Raw genomic sequence first — 13,960 nt, 5'->3', positions numbered from 1 at the left:
TTTAGAAAGGTTTAGAAACACCACATTCAGCAAGTCATAGCTAAGTCACCGTCACCAATGGTGGTCAAGTGTGTGGTGCAGCAGTAAACATTTGGAGTCGACTCATTTACGGAACTCAAATGCCCTCACATTTAGGGAGAAATAGAAAGAATTATGACATGAAATCGAGCTGAGGCTGGCACTTCTGTCCCTCCCAACAGGTTTCCAGAAAGCTATTTGCACACGACGCATTCGCCAAACCACTGGAAATCATTCTACCCTATACTTTTTTCCACCCCGCCTCACGTCCTTGCCCTATGACCGGGTTCCTACCCCAACCTCTGCCCCAACACTTAGGGGAGGAGTTGCGGGCCTCTTTCTACAGTGGATAGGATTCCGAAGGGGAGAGTAAATCAGTAAGGCTCCACCCATTTCACAGGAGGCCTAGAGACGGGCGCTCCCCTTTCCCCTCCCTCCGGACCTGCCAGGAGGTGGGCTGACGCGGAGGGAGGGCCCTGTCCCCTGTCCCTTTAAGGAGGAGGGCCAAACGCGGGCCGAGAGTGCGGCGTAGCCCCCCCCCGCCGCGCCCTCACCCCACAGCAGCTGCAGCCCCAGCCGGCCGCCCCTCCGCCAGCCGAATCCGCCGCTCTGACCCCGGACAGTAAGTCGCCACCATGGTGAAGATCGTAACAGTTAAGACCCAGGCGTACCCGGACCAGAAGCCGGGCACGAGCGGGCTGCGGAAGCGGGTGAAGGTGTTCCAGAGCAGCGCCAACTACGCGGAGAACTTCATCCAGAGTATCATCTCCACCGTGGAGCCGGCGCAGCGGCAGGAGGCCACGCTGGTGGTGGGCGGGGACGGTCGGTTCTACATGAAGGAGGCCATCCAGCTCATTGCCCGCATCGCTGCCGCCAACGGGGTAAGGGATGCGCGGCCCCGCGCCGCTGTGCTCCCTGGCGTGTGTGCGACGTGCGGCCCGCGGCGCCCTCCCTTGCTCGGGGCCGGCCGCTTCCGCGCGCTGCCGCCCCGGTCTCCACCTCCCGCTCCTCCCCCTCCTCCGCGCTCGCTCTTCTGGCCTGGGGGCCCGACGGAGGTCGCCGGGCTGGGGAAAGTGGCCACGGGAACCGGCAGAGCTGCTCGCCTGACTCCCGGGGCGCGGGAAGGTGCGGGCGCGGAGCCTCCCAAGGTCATGCCCGACTCTCCGTCTCTAGCCGCTGCCTTCCCTCTCCCCGTCCCCCGCCCCTCCCGAGGCGTCTGACATTTGCCTTAACCTTGCCGCCTTGGAAGATACGGTTACGGCGCAGAGTGCTGTTGCCTTAAGCAGGAAAGGTTAGACTGCCGCCGCCTCGCCCAGAGCCCCCTCGCATCCCGCCCGCTCCCCTGCTATTCTCGGCTAGGACTGGCGCTTCCCGCTGGCTCGGAGCCCGACACTGTGGGGCAAGGGTGGCGAGAGCACCCATTCCCCTGGGGCGTCAGGTTGGCAGATCTCAGCAGGCGGGTGCCAATCTTCTCTCCCCGCCCTCTAGTTTGCCTTGGTTCCGAACTCCTGCCCTTTGCGCGGCCTGCTTGCTGGGGGGCAGGCTTTTGAAAAATCTAGTCTTTGCCCAGTGGTGCCCGGGATCTGTTCCACCGACGGGGCTGGAGCTGAATTTTCATTAGAATGGCAACATACCCAAAGGCGCCCTTACGCAAGCAAGCAGTCGTGGCAGGCCAGGAAATTAACGCAACACCTTGGTTCTGCCCCTGGCCTAGGAAAGTTAACTGACTTGATTGGGCGGGTCCACTCGGATAGGGGAAATTTTAAAAAAAGGTTTTTCAGTAAATCTGATATATGGAAATGTGGGGCCGGGCATGGTGGCTCACGCCTGTAATCCCAGCACTTCGGGAGGCTGAGGGTGGTGGATCACCTGAGGTCAGGAGATCGAGACCACCCTGGCTAACACAGTGAAACCCCGTCTCTACTAAAAAATACAAAAAAAAAAAAAAAAAAAAAAAATAGCCGGGCGTGGTGGTGGGCGCCTGTAGTCCCAGCTACTCGGGAGGCTGAGGCAGGAGAATGGCGTGAACCCGGGAGGCGGAGCTTGCAGTGAGCCGAGATCCCGCCACTGCACTCTAGCCTGGGCGACAGAGCGAGACTCCGTCTCAAAAAAGAAAAAAAAGAAAAAAGAAAATGTGGATTGATAAGTTGGGGCTAATTATTAACTTACTTTTGTAGAACATTTCTAAGGAGTTCTAAGGACCAAGTTTTCTTTCTGTATTTTAAGTGAGATTTGACTTATGCCCAGTTCTTCTGGAACGCATCCCCTGAAATGGATATTTTTATTCATTTTAATAGTACTTTATTTATCTTATTTTGTTGACATTGAGTACTATTTGCCAAGCACCATAGTAAGCGCTTCATTTCTAGGTCTCATTTATCCTCCTGCAGCCTGGGCGCTATCTACATCTGCCTCCCTGGGCCAAACATTTATAAGCATCAATGAGAGAAGATTGCCTGGATTTGTTTACTTTGTGCTCCTGAATTTTCAGACAAGCACAAATTCCCATGAAAGAAAAACAGACAATAGCTGTATCCCAGTAGATCCCTTCATTTCCCTGTTACCACCTGTGCTGAATTTGCATTTCATTCATTCATTCATTTATTCAGTCATTCAACAGATCCTGTTGAATACCATGTTCAGAGAAATGTGTGGACTAAAAGGATGATGCAGACCCAAGACTTGTCCTTAAGGAGCTTACAGCAGAGTGGGAATTTTAGGTGTCCAGATGGAAATTTGTCCATTTGAGAGTAGTGTGGGGTGGGAAGGAAAGAATTAGTTAAGACTAAAAAAAAGGTCTTAAAACTTCATCACCCTTTAGCCATTGCCCTATTGCTCTTCTCTCAGCCAACCTTTGTAAAAGCTTTCTGCATTCACTATTTCTCATTCTCACCTCCAGTTTACTTGCCATTTCCCTGCAATCTGGCTTCTGCCCCCTCCACTACTCCAGTAGAAGTGCTCTTGCCAAAGTTACTAGTGACTTGCCAGTTACTAAATTCATGGAATACACTCTAGGTCTAATTTTCTTTGGCCTTTCTGCTGCATTTGGCACTGCTGATTTTGTACTCTTGTAAAGTTCTTCCTCCCTTGGCCTTGCTTACTCTTCTGATTCTACTCGCACTTTTTGGAAGTTCCTTCATGGGCTGCACATTGACTATTCCCTGGGTTTCTTTTTTCTTTTTTCTTTTTTTTTTTTTTTTTTTTGAGATGGAGTCTTACTCTGTCGCCTAGGCTGGAGTGCAGTGGCGCAGTCAGCTGACTGCAACCTCTGCTTCCCAGGTTCAAGCAATTCTCCTGCCTCAGCCTCCTGAGTAGCTGGGATTACAGGCATGCACCACCACACCTGGCTAATGTTTATATTTTTAGTAGAGATGAGGTTTCACCATCTTGGCCAGGTTGGTCTCGAACTTCTGATCTCAGGTGATCCACCCTCCTCGGCCTCCCAAGGTGCTGGGATTACAGGCGTGAGCCACTGCGCCTGGCCTATTCCCTAGGTTTCTACGCTCAGGTTGTTCTCTGATTTTGTTTACTCTCTCTACTCACTCGGGATTTAAATATGCTACTCTTTCTCTTGTGATATGATTCAGTCCAGATAGCATCTTCAGAAAGCTTTCTGACACCCCATCCCTACCACTCTTCTCCACCTATTAAGTGCTCCTTTCCCATAGATAGTTCTAGAATATATATATTAAATTCTAGTGAAGTTTTCTGTTTACATGTCACAGCCTCCAACTAGAGAGTAAGCTTCTTTAAGTCAGACCTGTGTTTTACCTGTATCTGCAATGCCTAGGACTATGTAGCATTCAATGAATTCTTGTTTATTTGCTCTGAACTGTGAGTCACTTTTGTATTCTAGCACTTGATTTAAAGCCAGCATATAGTTGGTGACCAATAAATTTATTCACATCAGACATTTATTATGTGCTTGCTTTACATCAGACATTGTACTTGAGATACAAAATATTTTTGCCCTTGGGAAAGACATAGTGTGGAAGGGGTGGTAGACAGGAGTAAGCAGACAGCACAATGTGTCAGGTGTTGTGATGGAGGGATGTGCAGGTGTCTTTAACCTGAAGGGCTGTACTTAGGAGGGGAAGATGAAGGGAGGGAGGCTCCATAGAGGGGTGGTAGCTGAATTGAGTCTTAAAGAATGACTTGGAGTTCCCAAAGTGGGTTTGTCTGGTAGGAGGAATTCTCAGCAGAATGAATACAAATTGAGGGAGTTTAGATTAGATACAAATGCAAATTTCTAATCCTTTTTTGTTTCATCCACAAAGGTTGGGAATAATACATACCTGGAGAGCCTGTTGTGAGAATTAGATGAAACAACATATTTACAAGTACCTCACTTGGAAACTATTCAAATGACAGGTGTGTTATCAATGTTTTGTTGGTATTAGGACACAATCCAACCCGATGCAGTTATGAGCCACCCAGATGGTCTCCCACCTTCCTCTAATCCTCAACAGCCTCAACCAATATAGAGGGGTTCCGTGTTAGTCAGAACCCAATTGGGTACAAATGACAAAAACCTTACTTGGATTACTCCAAGTGAAAAAGGAATTTATTGGCCTATGTTACTGAAAAGTCCAAGAGAATCCCAATGAATTCTTTAGTTGAAACTATTCCTGGTCTCTAAAAATCACTTCTGGGTCTAATGATCTGCAAATGACCAGCATCAGAAATTGAGGAGAGTTTAAGCTCACAAGTAAATGAATGTGTACATGTTTTGAAGGATGATTTATCACCACCCTAAGCAAAATAAAATAAATGCCTTCGTGGGAACTTATGAGTAAGGAGGGTATTTGTTGTTGTTGTTGTTGTCAAGTTACAGGGATTCTTTTGTCACGCCTCCTTTGCTACTCATTTGTGCAAACTATGGAGCCCCTTCTCAGAATATATATTTTTTAAAATTTGAGACATGGTCTTACTCTGTTGCCCAGACTGTAGCACAGTAGCGCGATCGTGGCTTACTGCAGCCTCAGTCTCCCCAGGTTCAGTTGATTCTCCCACCTCAGCCTCCTAAGTAGCTGGGGTCTACAGGTGCGTGCCACCATGCCTGGCAAATTGTTTTATATTTTTTGTAGAGATGGGGTTTCACCAAGTTGCCCAGGCTGATCTCGAACTCATGGGCTCAAGCGATCTGCCTGCCTCAGCCTTGCCTCCCAAAGTGCTGGGATTACAAGTGTGAGCCATCGTGCCCGGGCAGAGTAATTTTATTTTTAAGTGATTAAAACAAAATACAAAGCATTACAAAGGAAGCAAAATTATACTGAAGTATAATCAAAATATTAAAAAACCAGATTTGTGATATATCAAGATACATGCTTCTTTACTGACATTAGATAGCAAGATTTGTGGAAGATTTAATACTGCCTTACTTCAGAGTAGTGGTGAGTATAAATGGTGTTTTGAGATGTCTGCAATCTCAGTATTTTGAGATAACTATAATAGGATATGAAAATATAATTTTTATTGATGATAAATTCCTAGGTAGTAGTAGTAATAGTAGCAGTAGTAGTAATAATGCTGTGGTTTGCTTCTTACATTTATAATAAAAGGAAATGCTAAATTTCAGTTAGATGTTAGTGAAAATAAGGATTGTTTTGTTTATTTTGTCATTCATATTCATGGACCCCATTGAATTCTACCCAAGGACCTCTTGAGGTAGGGGGAGGGGGTGTAAGCATCCCAAGTTAAGAACCCCACACTGAACAATGATCCTTTTTTAGTGTCAGGTGATGCCTGTACCAAAATGGACCTCAAACACATGACCCAGAGGTTAAGGGTCTCGTGTTCTCAGAGCAAACTGGTGGGACTTTGCAAACTTCGCCTTATAGTGGAGGAACTCCACTGTCTCCCGCTTGAAGTGAACCACCCTTTTCTGAACTTCCATGAGATACATCTGCAAACACTGCTGAAGAAACATGTTTCTGGCTATAGTAGTTCACATTTCCTGAGAAGGAAAGAAAAGAACACTGAGCAGGAAGGGGAAGGTTTTGACACTCTTGGGTAGTTGGAGATAGGTGGAGGCACCTTGCTACCTTTACTTTAAACCTTATATCCCTGGGGCAGGGATGACTTGGCAGAGAAACACCTTCAAGTCACTTTTTTTTTTTTTTTTTTTTTGAGACGCTGTCTTGCTCTGTTGCCCTAGGCTGGAGTGCAGTTGCAGGATCTTGGCTCACTGTAACCTCCGCCTCCTGGGTTCAAGTGATTCTTCTGCCTCAGCCTCCTGAGTAGCTGGGACTACAGGCATGCGCCACCATACCCAGCTAATTTTTGTATTTTTAGTAGAAACGGGGTTTCACCATGTTGGCCAGGATGGTCTGGATCTCTTGACCTCATCATCCGCCCGCCTCGGCCTCACAAAGTGCTGGGATTACAGGTGTGAGCCACCGCGCCCGGCCCAAGTCACTTTTTAATACGCTGTAACCCCCACTTTTTTTTTTTTAAAACGCTTTTTAAATTATGGTGGGGCTGGGCATGGTGGCTTACCGCACTTGAGTGGGTCACTTGAGCCCAGGAGTTCCAAACCAGCTTGGACAACATGATGAAACCCCTTCTTTACAAAAAAATAAAAAAACTTAGCCTGGTATGGTTGCAGGCGCCTGTGGTCCCAGCTACTTGAGGGACTGAGGTAGGAAGATCACATTCAGCCTGCAAGGTCGAGGCTGCAGTGAGCTGTGATTGCACCACTGCACTCCAGCCTGGGCGATGGCAAGACCCTGTCTCAAAAATAAATAAATAAATATATAAATAAATATAAAATGAATTATGGTGGGCTTTGAATAATTGTTCTCCCCTTGTTTACACTTTCTGATTTTGAATCAGCACTGAATGCCAGGATGGATAACCTATTGTCCTTTCCATCCAGGAGCATACAATCTTTTGGGGGAGGTAAGACAGAAGAAACACATAGACATACAAAGAACAGAATTAGAAAACATGCTGAGCTAAGTGAGAGAGAGAACATTTTGGATTGGGAAAGAAGAGGTGCCTGCACCTAAAACCAATTATGTCTTGAAGAGCGGATAGTGTGCGATAGAAAATGGGGCTGCCTTTCAGGAAGGGGACCTGCTGAGAGAAGTGAGAAAGAGGGAATAGGCAGGACTCTTAGAGCCAGGCACTTAGTCACTAAACAATCTTTGTTATATAAAATACTTAAATCAACTTGCTTGGGAGTTTGTCTTTCTTGGCTTCACTAATGCTCTTGGTGAAACATCTTTTTCCTTTTTCTTTCTTTTTTAATCAAATGTAATGCTCATGAAATTTTGTAGAATAAAAAGAAAAACATTCTCCCTTTTTGAGATAGAGGGTTTGTTTTGTTTAGAGTGCTCTACTGTTTTGGAAAGAGTGACTCATTCAATAAATATTTATTGAGCACCTATTAGGTTCTCGGTACTAGGGATACAACAGTGAATTGAACAAAGTTTCTGCTCTACAGAGCTGTGGGGTTCTCATTGAGCCTGACAGATGATAAACGTGTCAAATGAAGATAAGTTCTCTGAAGAAAAATAAAACCCAGTAAAGGGGACAGCATTAGAGGATGGGCTGCTCTTTTTAGTGCAGCAATTGGGATGTCTGATAAACCTCATGAGAGCAGAGACCTGAATGAAGTGAAGGAGTGAGCCATGCAGATATCCGTGAAAAGACTTCCAGACAGAGGAAGAGTTAGATGGAAAGGATAAACACATAATCCTTTAATGTTATAAAATTATGCCTCAGGTAAATAAATGTAGCATACATTTTATTGTACAAAGGGTCCCAATATACTATGACATTTTACATATAGATTATAAGTATTATTCTATTATAAATTTATCTTGGGATAATAAGATGTGTAATCAGCATTGATCAAATATTTAACAATAATTTTTTTCTCTCTTGGACTGTAGGGTAGGGAAAACTTTTCATCTACTTTCCTAGGTTATATATTGGGGGCTTGCAAATTAAATGTAAAAGACGAATGAGCAACAAAAATACATTTGTGGGAGTTTACAGAAAAATGTGACAGGAGGCAGTTAGACTTGGGGGCCTATACATCATCTCAGTAGGGGAAGGCGGAGGAGGAGAAGAGCATTTGCTGGAAACCACGACTTTAGGAAAGATAAATCAGTCCTTAAGAGAATAGGTAAGAGATGTGGTAGTTTTATGCCAGTGTCTATTTAGTTATGGTAATAAGAGTCGATCTTCCCTGGTTGTGAAACTCCAGAGTTCCTTTGGGGCATGCTGCTTTTAAGACAGATGAAGGAGTTTAGTAAAAAGCCTATTTTTAAATGACTGTGGCTCAGAATAATTTTTATGTCACAGTGGTATAGTCCGGACCCCTTTAGACTTTAGAAGAGCTTTCAGGAGAATGATTTAAGTGAGCTACACTTCTAAGAAAGTGAAGCAGGAAAGTTTGAACTGATCCCTTTATTCTCTTCCAAGTTCCCTTGAGGCCCACACAGACATAGCCAGTTATTCTGTTGACTTTGAAGCTGTGCTCACAGTTGGGATCCACCATTAAAAAATGGCTCCTGAGTGTGTTAAGTAAGTAATGGCTAGCTGAGGGCTTTAGTTGGGAGGACTGTGGAGAAGACTTTTCTCCCCCGGGGTCCTCAAAGGGGAAAGAAATCACAAGGGGGCAGCATAGGGAGTTGTTTGGAAAGGATGAGAAGGCTGTGCTTAGTGTTGGGATATGTGGGTGGATGTAAGCTGGGTTTTGTTTTGTTTAGTTTTTTAAACTTCAGCTGTTGGAAGTCCTCCTTCCCGTAGCTTCTCTAAATCACCACTGAGCTGATTCCCCAAGGCATAAAGACAGCCCTGAATTAACACAGTGGGGAATGCTAATTAAGTCATGCCAATAAAGATTTAATCATGAATCAGAAACACTTGGAGAATTATGTTTTCATATTGGAAAGATGTTCTTTTTTTCTCCATGAGTACCCCAAAGTGTTTTTGAAGGATGAAATGCGATAGGTGGTAGGACAGAAATATTTGGTTGACTTGTCCAGTATGCTAATGGTGTTGGAACAGGGACTCCAGTCTTCTGATATTTCATCTGGTTGGTCTTTTCCATAAATAAATATATCCGAGAGCAAGTAGTTCTGGGGATTGTTATAATATCCTGGTTAATAGCATGGAGAAATTGGCTTGGGCAATGTTAAGTAGGAGTTTCAGAGCTTTTAATATATGAGTCCTGTGAGTTTGTAAAAGGACCCCAAACAGAATAATTTTGGGAAATATCAATCTATACCATGCTGGGTTGATAGGACCGTCTATATTATACAAGAATCTTCGCAGATTTATGTTAAGTTTCTTCTTTTTAAACTGCCATTAAGGGCATGCAGGGAAGATGAAATTTTGTTTTTGTATCCATGTATACCATATGGCTTATTTTGACAACTAATATATGAATTTGTTCTTGGCTGCTTTGAGTGTGATTGATTCAGCCCAATAAGTATTTTCTAACCAGGTCACCACATGTAGGGTTATGAGGTAAGTGACAAAAGTCCTTCTGACCAAGTATTAGTCCTGTATGTTGTACTCCAATGTGCTCACAAGCATCTCTGTTGCTCAAGAGTGAATTGAAATGGCTACTACATTGTTTGAGTCCAGAGGGCTTAATCTGCATGGTGTCATAGCCATTTGGGGGCTAAACCCACAAGTGTGAGGATTGCAAACTGGCAGAGAACTCAAAATGAGCTGATTGGTGAAACTTCATGGTGATCTCCTAGGATGCAGCAGAGAACAATACAGGCTCAGTCCTCACATGCTTGGGACTTAAGGTGAAGGTTTGTGTTGGAGGCTAGATGGGTTACAGACAAGCAGAGAACTTCCGCAAGGTGCTGTCAGCACTGGGATGGAGGTGAGCAAAGGAGGCTAGGAAAGCACAAAGGAGGCGTGCCTGGTTCCAGCAGAGGGAGTAGGGAAGTGACAACTAAAACCAGACCTGAAGGTGAAGAGCAGAGAGGAATGTTCCAGGCAGAACCAGAGGTGAGAGAATTTGGCATGTTGAAGAGAAAGCTCCCCTCACTGCCCCCCAACTCCATGTTTTTGTTTCATACTCTACAAGGAGCAACTGCACTAAAAATGTACCTCATGTTTTCTATTTTACAAGTTACTGCCACATGCATGGCCTTATTTCCTGTCTACAGCAAACCTTTCAGGTGTCCCAGGTCACAAAGTCAGGAAAAGAGCCTGGGAACTGCCCCCACTCTTCCTAGAATGTAAGAGGTTTTGGGCCATGTTCCAAATACCAGGTTCCCACTGAGAGTGGCTGAGGATAATGCCAATCTGGGCAAAGTTTTAAGCAGGAAATGAGTATGTGGAGTAGGGAAGTGCGGAGATCTTGCTATGTAAATCAGAGCTACTTTTCTCACTACTGGGTTGAATTAAAACCAGTTTCTGGAATCACAATGTAAAACAAGAGGCAAAATCCACCTCGAGGCACATTGGTTTTTATTCCTTAAATGTTCCACGTAAAAAACGAAAACTGAGTCAGTAGAACAGAATCCTAAGACCAGATGGCTTCCCAGGATCAGTGGGGGCAAGCCATTAACTATCATCTAGTTAATAGAGGAAATTGCATTTTACAGTGAGGTGGGTTCTAGAGTTCAAGTGGAAGATGAAACTTCAGTCAAAATCATCCTTAAAGTCCCATAGGAAAGTACCGCATTGGAGAACAACATGTAACACAACAGGTATGTCTTTAAATAGCAGAAGGACACTCAAGATGCCCATACTTTGAGAAGCACGTGGGGACTAAGACTGAGCAAGGGCCCGTGGTCACTGGGTGAAATGGTGGCAGAATTGCCCATGCTGTTTAAATTTCACTCTTTTCTTCTTTGTCTCCCTGGAAGTTCTATATACAACGGTTAAATTTGTGCAAGATAAATACTTGTATGATGTGACTACACTGCACATTCTTGATGCTACTCAGAGTGCACATATGAGAATCATCTCAATCATGATTCAACACATGCAACTTGGAGCACTTATGCCCTGTGCCTTTCTGCCTGGCTTATATTTGAAATCTGTTAGATTTCCTTGTCAAGGCTTGGTCTTACCGCTGTAGATCTGTTTGGACCACTCTGAAAGAGTATATAGTTTGAGGTGCCTTCCAAAGCGAATTTGATGTACACCACGTAGCCTATAAGGAATTTTTACAATTTTATAGGTTCAATCAACTGTTGTAACAGAGACTCAGAACAACAGTGGATTAAACAAGATGTTTTTCTGTCTTGTGGAATATTCTGGTGTCAGCAGGCCAAGACTAGCATGATGGATCCATGATGGTGGGACCTAGCCTCTTTAATCCTGTTGCTCTGCCATCTTGAAGGTGTTGCCCTTGCCCATCTGGTTGCAGATGACTCCCACCACCACATCCACGTTTCAGCTAGTGGGCACAGGAGAGATGGGGCAGAGTGTCTTCCCCCTTTAAAATCAGGAAATTGCGTACCTGACTACTGTTCGCAATCCATTGGTTAGATCTAACATGCAGGCCACATTTACTTGCAAGAAGGGCTGAAAATGTAGACTATATTGAGAGGCACATGGCCCCCTGAAAATGAATGGTTCTGTTACCTTTAAGAAGAGAAGGAACACTAGAAATATGTGCCATGGTCCACCTCTTTGGCCATGAAGACAACCATGCTCATTGTTCTTCCTGCCTATTGAAACACAGCACTCCTTTCCAGGGGAGGCACCCCAGATTCCTTCCAGTTACCCAGTCAGTACTCAGTGTTCATAGTTCTCTCCATCAAGCCCATGTGTGGCTCCTTGTGTAAAGTTAAAGGCAAATTATCAGGCCCCCTGTCCCCACTACATAACTATGTATAACTATATATATAGGGAGGGAGTTACATAACTCTGTGTGTGTGTGTATGTATAAAGAGAGGGGATATAGCTGTTTATTTACATATGTAGATCAGTCACTAGCCATAGGACTGTTCACATTGTTGCATTGTGCTGGCTGGGAATGCACAATCCTGTCCTGGCAGTGGAGTAGGTCCACAGGGAACCCTGGTTCCACTCTCAGGGAGGAACTCTATCCACCTGCTCATGTAAATATATTTATTGAGTAAATATATTTATTGAGTAGGAGTGGACATTGGAGAAGGCCCTAAAAGTCCTTTTGGGGCTGTACAGCTTATGTAACCTGCTTCCTGCTGATGGAAGTTGGAGGAAAAGAGGCAGGGGTGAGTTTTGCAGGCCAGGCTCCTGGCTCTTTCACTGTACAGTACCTTCACAAATTTAGTAGGCTTCTGGCCTATCCTGATCAGTTCCATGTGCTGGTAATCACAGTGAAAGTTCTCACCTAGATAGTTTTGAAACCTAAAAACTTTGACTTGTATTTATTGGATGCTTTGTCCCTCCCTTGATTTCTCTATTACTGATGGCTACCTTGAGACAGGTGGAAAAGATAGACTAGTACGAAGGCAGTATCCTTAATCTGATTTTGCTGGTGGGCTAGTTCCCATTGTCTGACAGAGAATCCTGGGGAATATTTTATTTATTATTATTTATTATTTTTATTTTTTTGAGACAGGGTCTCACTGTGCCATCCAGGCTGAGTGCAGTGGTGTGATCATGGCTCACTGGAGCCTCGAATTCTCAGGCTCAAGTGATCCTCCCACCTCAGCCTCAGCCTGGGACTGCAGGCATGCACCACTACACCTGGCTAATTTTTTGTATTTTTGTAAAGATGAGGTTTTGCCTTGTTGCCCAAGCTGGTCTCCAGCTTCTGAGTTCAAGCAGTCCACCCACCTCGGCCTCTCAAAGTGTCAGGACTACAGGTGTGAGCCACCGCACCTGGCCCTGGGAAAGATTTTAGACACAGCCTTCTCTGCTAAGCCTGCCGCTTACTGTATAGCTGCTTTAACTTGGTTGCACAAATAGTTGTCATCTCTGTGATGCCACAAATTCCTGGACTTGGGCAGCATCATTTGCAGGCCACAGTAAAAAAAAAAAAAAAAAAAAAAAAAAAAGCTTCCTTTAGCAGAGCCCAACCTGCCTTTATTTCTATCTGCAGAATGGCCAGCCCTTGCCTGAGCTCCCGTCTTTATTGTAGCAAGAGGTAGTCGACAAGCACTCATGTTCTGAATTCTGCCAATCATTTGTCTCAAGCTACAAATTTGGTTGGCCAGTGGTCTGCCTTCCATGCTATCAGAGGCAACAATTTTTCCATGCCATAAAAAGCATGCTGATGCCACATGTTTTAGATTCTGTTTTGGTACAGAATACCAACTTTTTTGTTAAAATGTAGGTTTGGCTGCTGTTAGCAGAGTTTCCAAATAAAGTACTTAAAAGTTGATAGTAATGGAACCCTTCCTTTCATATCCTGGGTGTGGGCAGTCCAGGGCTGATGTGTGGCTCCATTATACACAGGGACCCATGCCCCTTTTCTTCTGTTGTGCAGCCTTCCCTGGAGTGTTGCTCTTATCTAGGTCCGGGATGGCTGCCCACCACCTTAGCTTCATGCCAGCCAACATGCCAGCAGGGGGAGAAAGATGGAGGAAGGCACACCTTTCTCAGAGATTGAACATATCTGTTGCACTCATGTTCCATTAATCAAAACTTAGCTAAGCCCACCTCTAGCAGCAAGGACGGCTGTGAAATATCAGTCTTCTTCTGGGTGTCATCTGTCAAGCTAAACATTGGGGATTTGACAAACTAAATGAAACAGAGAATTGATGTTGGGAAACAACCAATAGTTTATACTGTCCTAAGCATTCCTTCCAAATTTGGTGAAAATCACTGTCATTTTTAAGTGGTAGTGTTACAGAGAGAAGACAGAACTTAATTTTATATGGGCAGCTAGATTTTTGGAAGAGACCTTGACCGTCAGTTATTCCAACCCCACTTTAGAAAGGAACCAAGGCACAAACATTGCCATTGTGCGAGAGTCTTAAACTACTTTATTGAGATATGATTCACATACTATATAATTTACCCA

The 13,960-nt window shown here is 44.6% G+C and overlaps 1 protein-coding gene across 1 annotated transcript in view; it reads left to right on the top strand.

The window, feature by feature from the left end:
* The first annotated feature begins 340 nt into the window (after positions 1-340).
* The window catches only part of PGM1 (phosphoglucomutase 1), a 66,637-nt gene continuing 53,017 nt past the window's right edge, over positions 341-13,960 (top strand). Inside the window, exon 1 of the mRNA XM_002810739.6 lies at positions 341-899. Coding sequence (XP_002810785.2) covers positions 654-899 — 246 coding nt within the window. The 5' untranslated portion in view covers positions 341-653. The remainder of the gene's footprint in view (positions 900-13,960) is intronic.

The sequence above is a fragment of the Pongo abelii genome, chromosome 1 (assembly GCF_028885655.2).
Source record: "Pongo abelii isolate AG06213 chromosome 1, NHGRI_mPonAbe1-v2.0_pri, whole genome shotgun sequence".
Lineage (NCBI taxonomy): Eukaryota > Metazoa > Chordata > Mammalia > Primates > Hominidae > Pongo > Pongo abelii.
The sequence above is the reverse complement of the archived record's forward strand: the minus strand, read 5'-3'. Positions and strand labels throughout refer to the sequence as shown.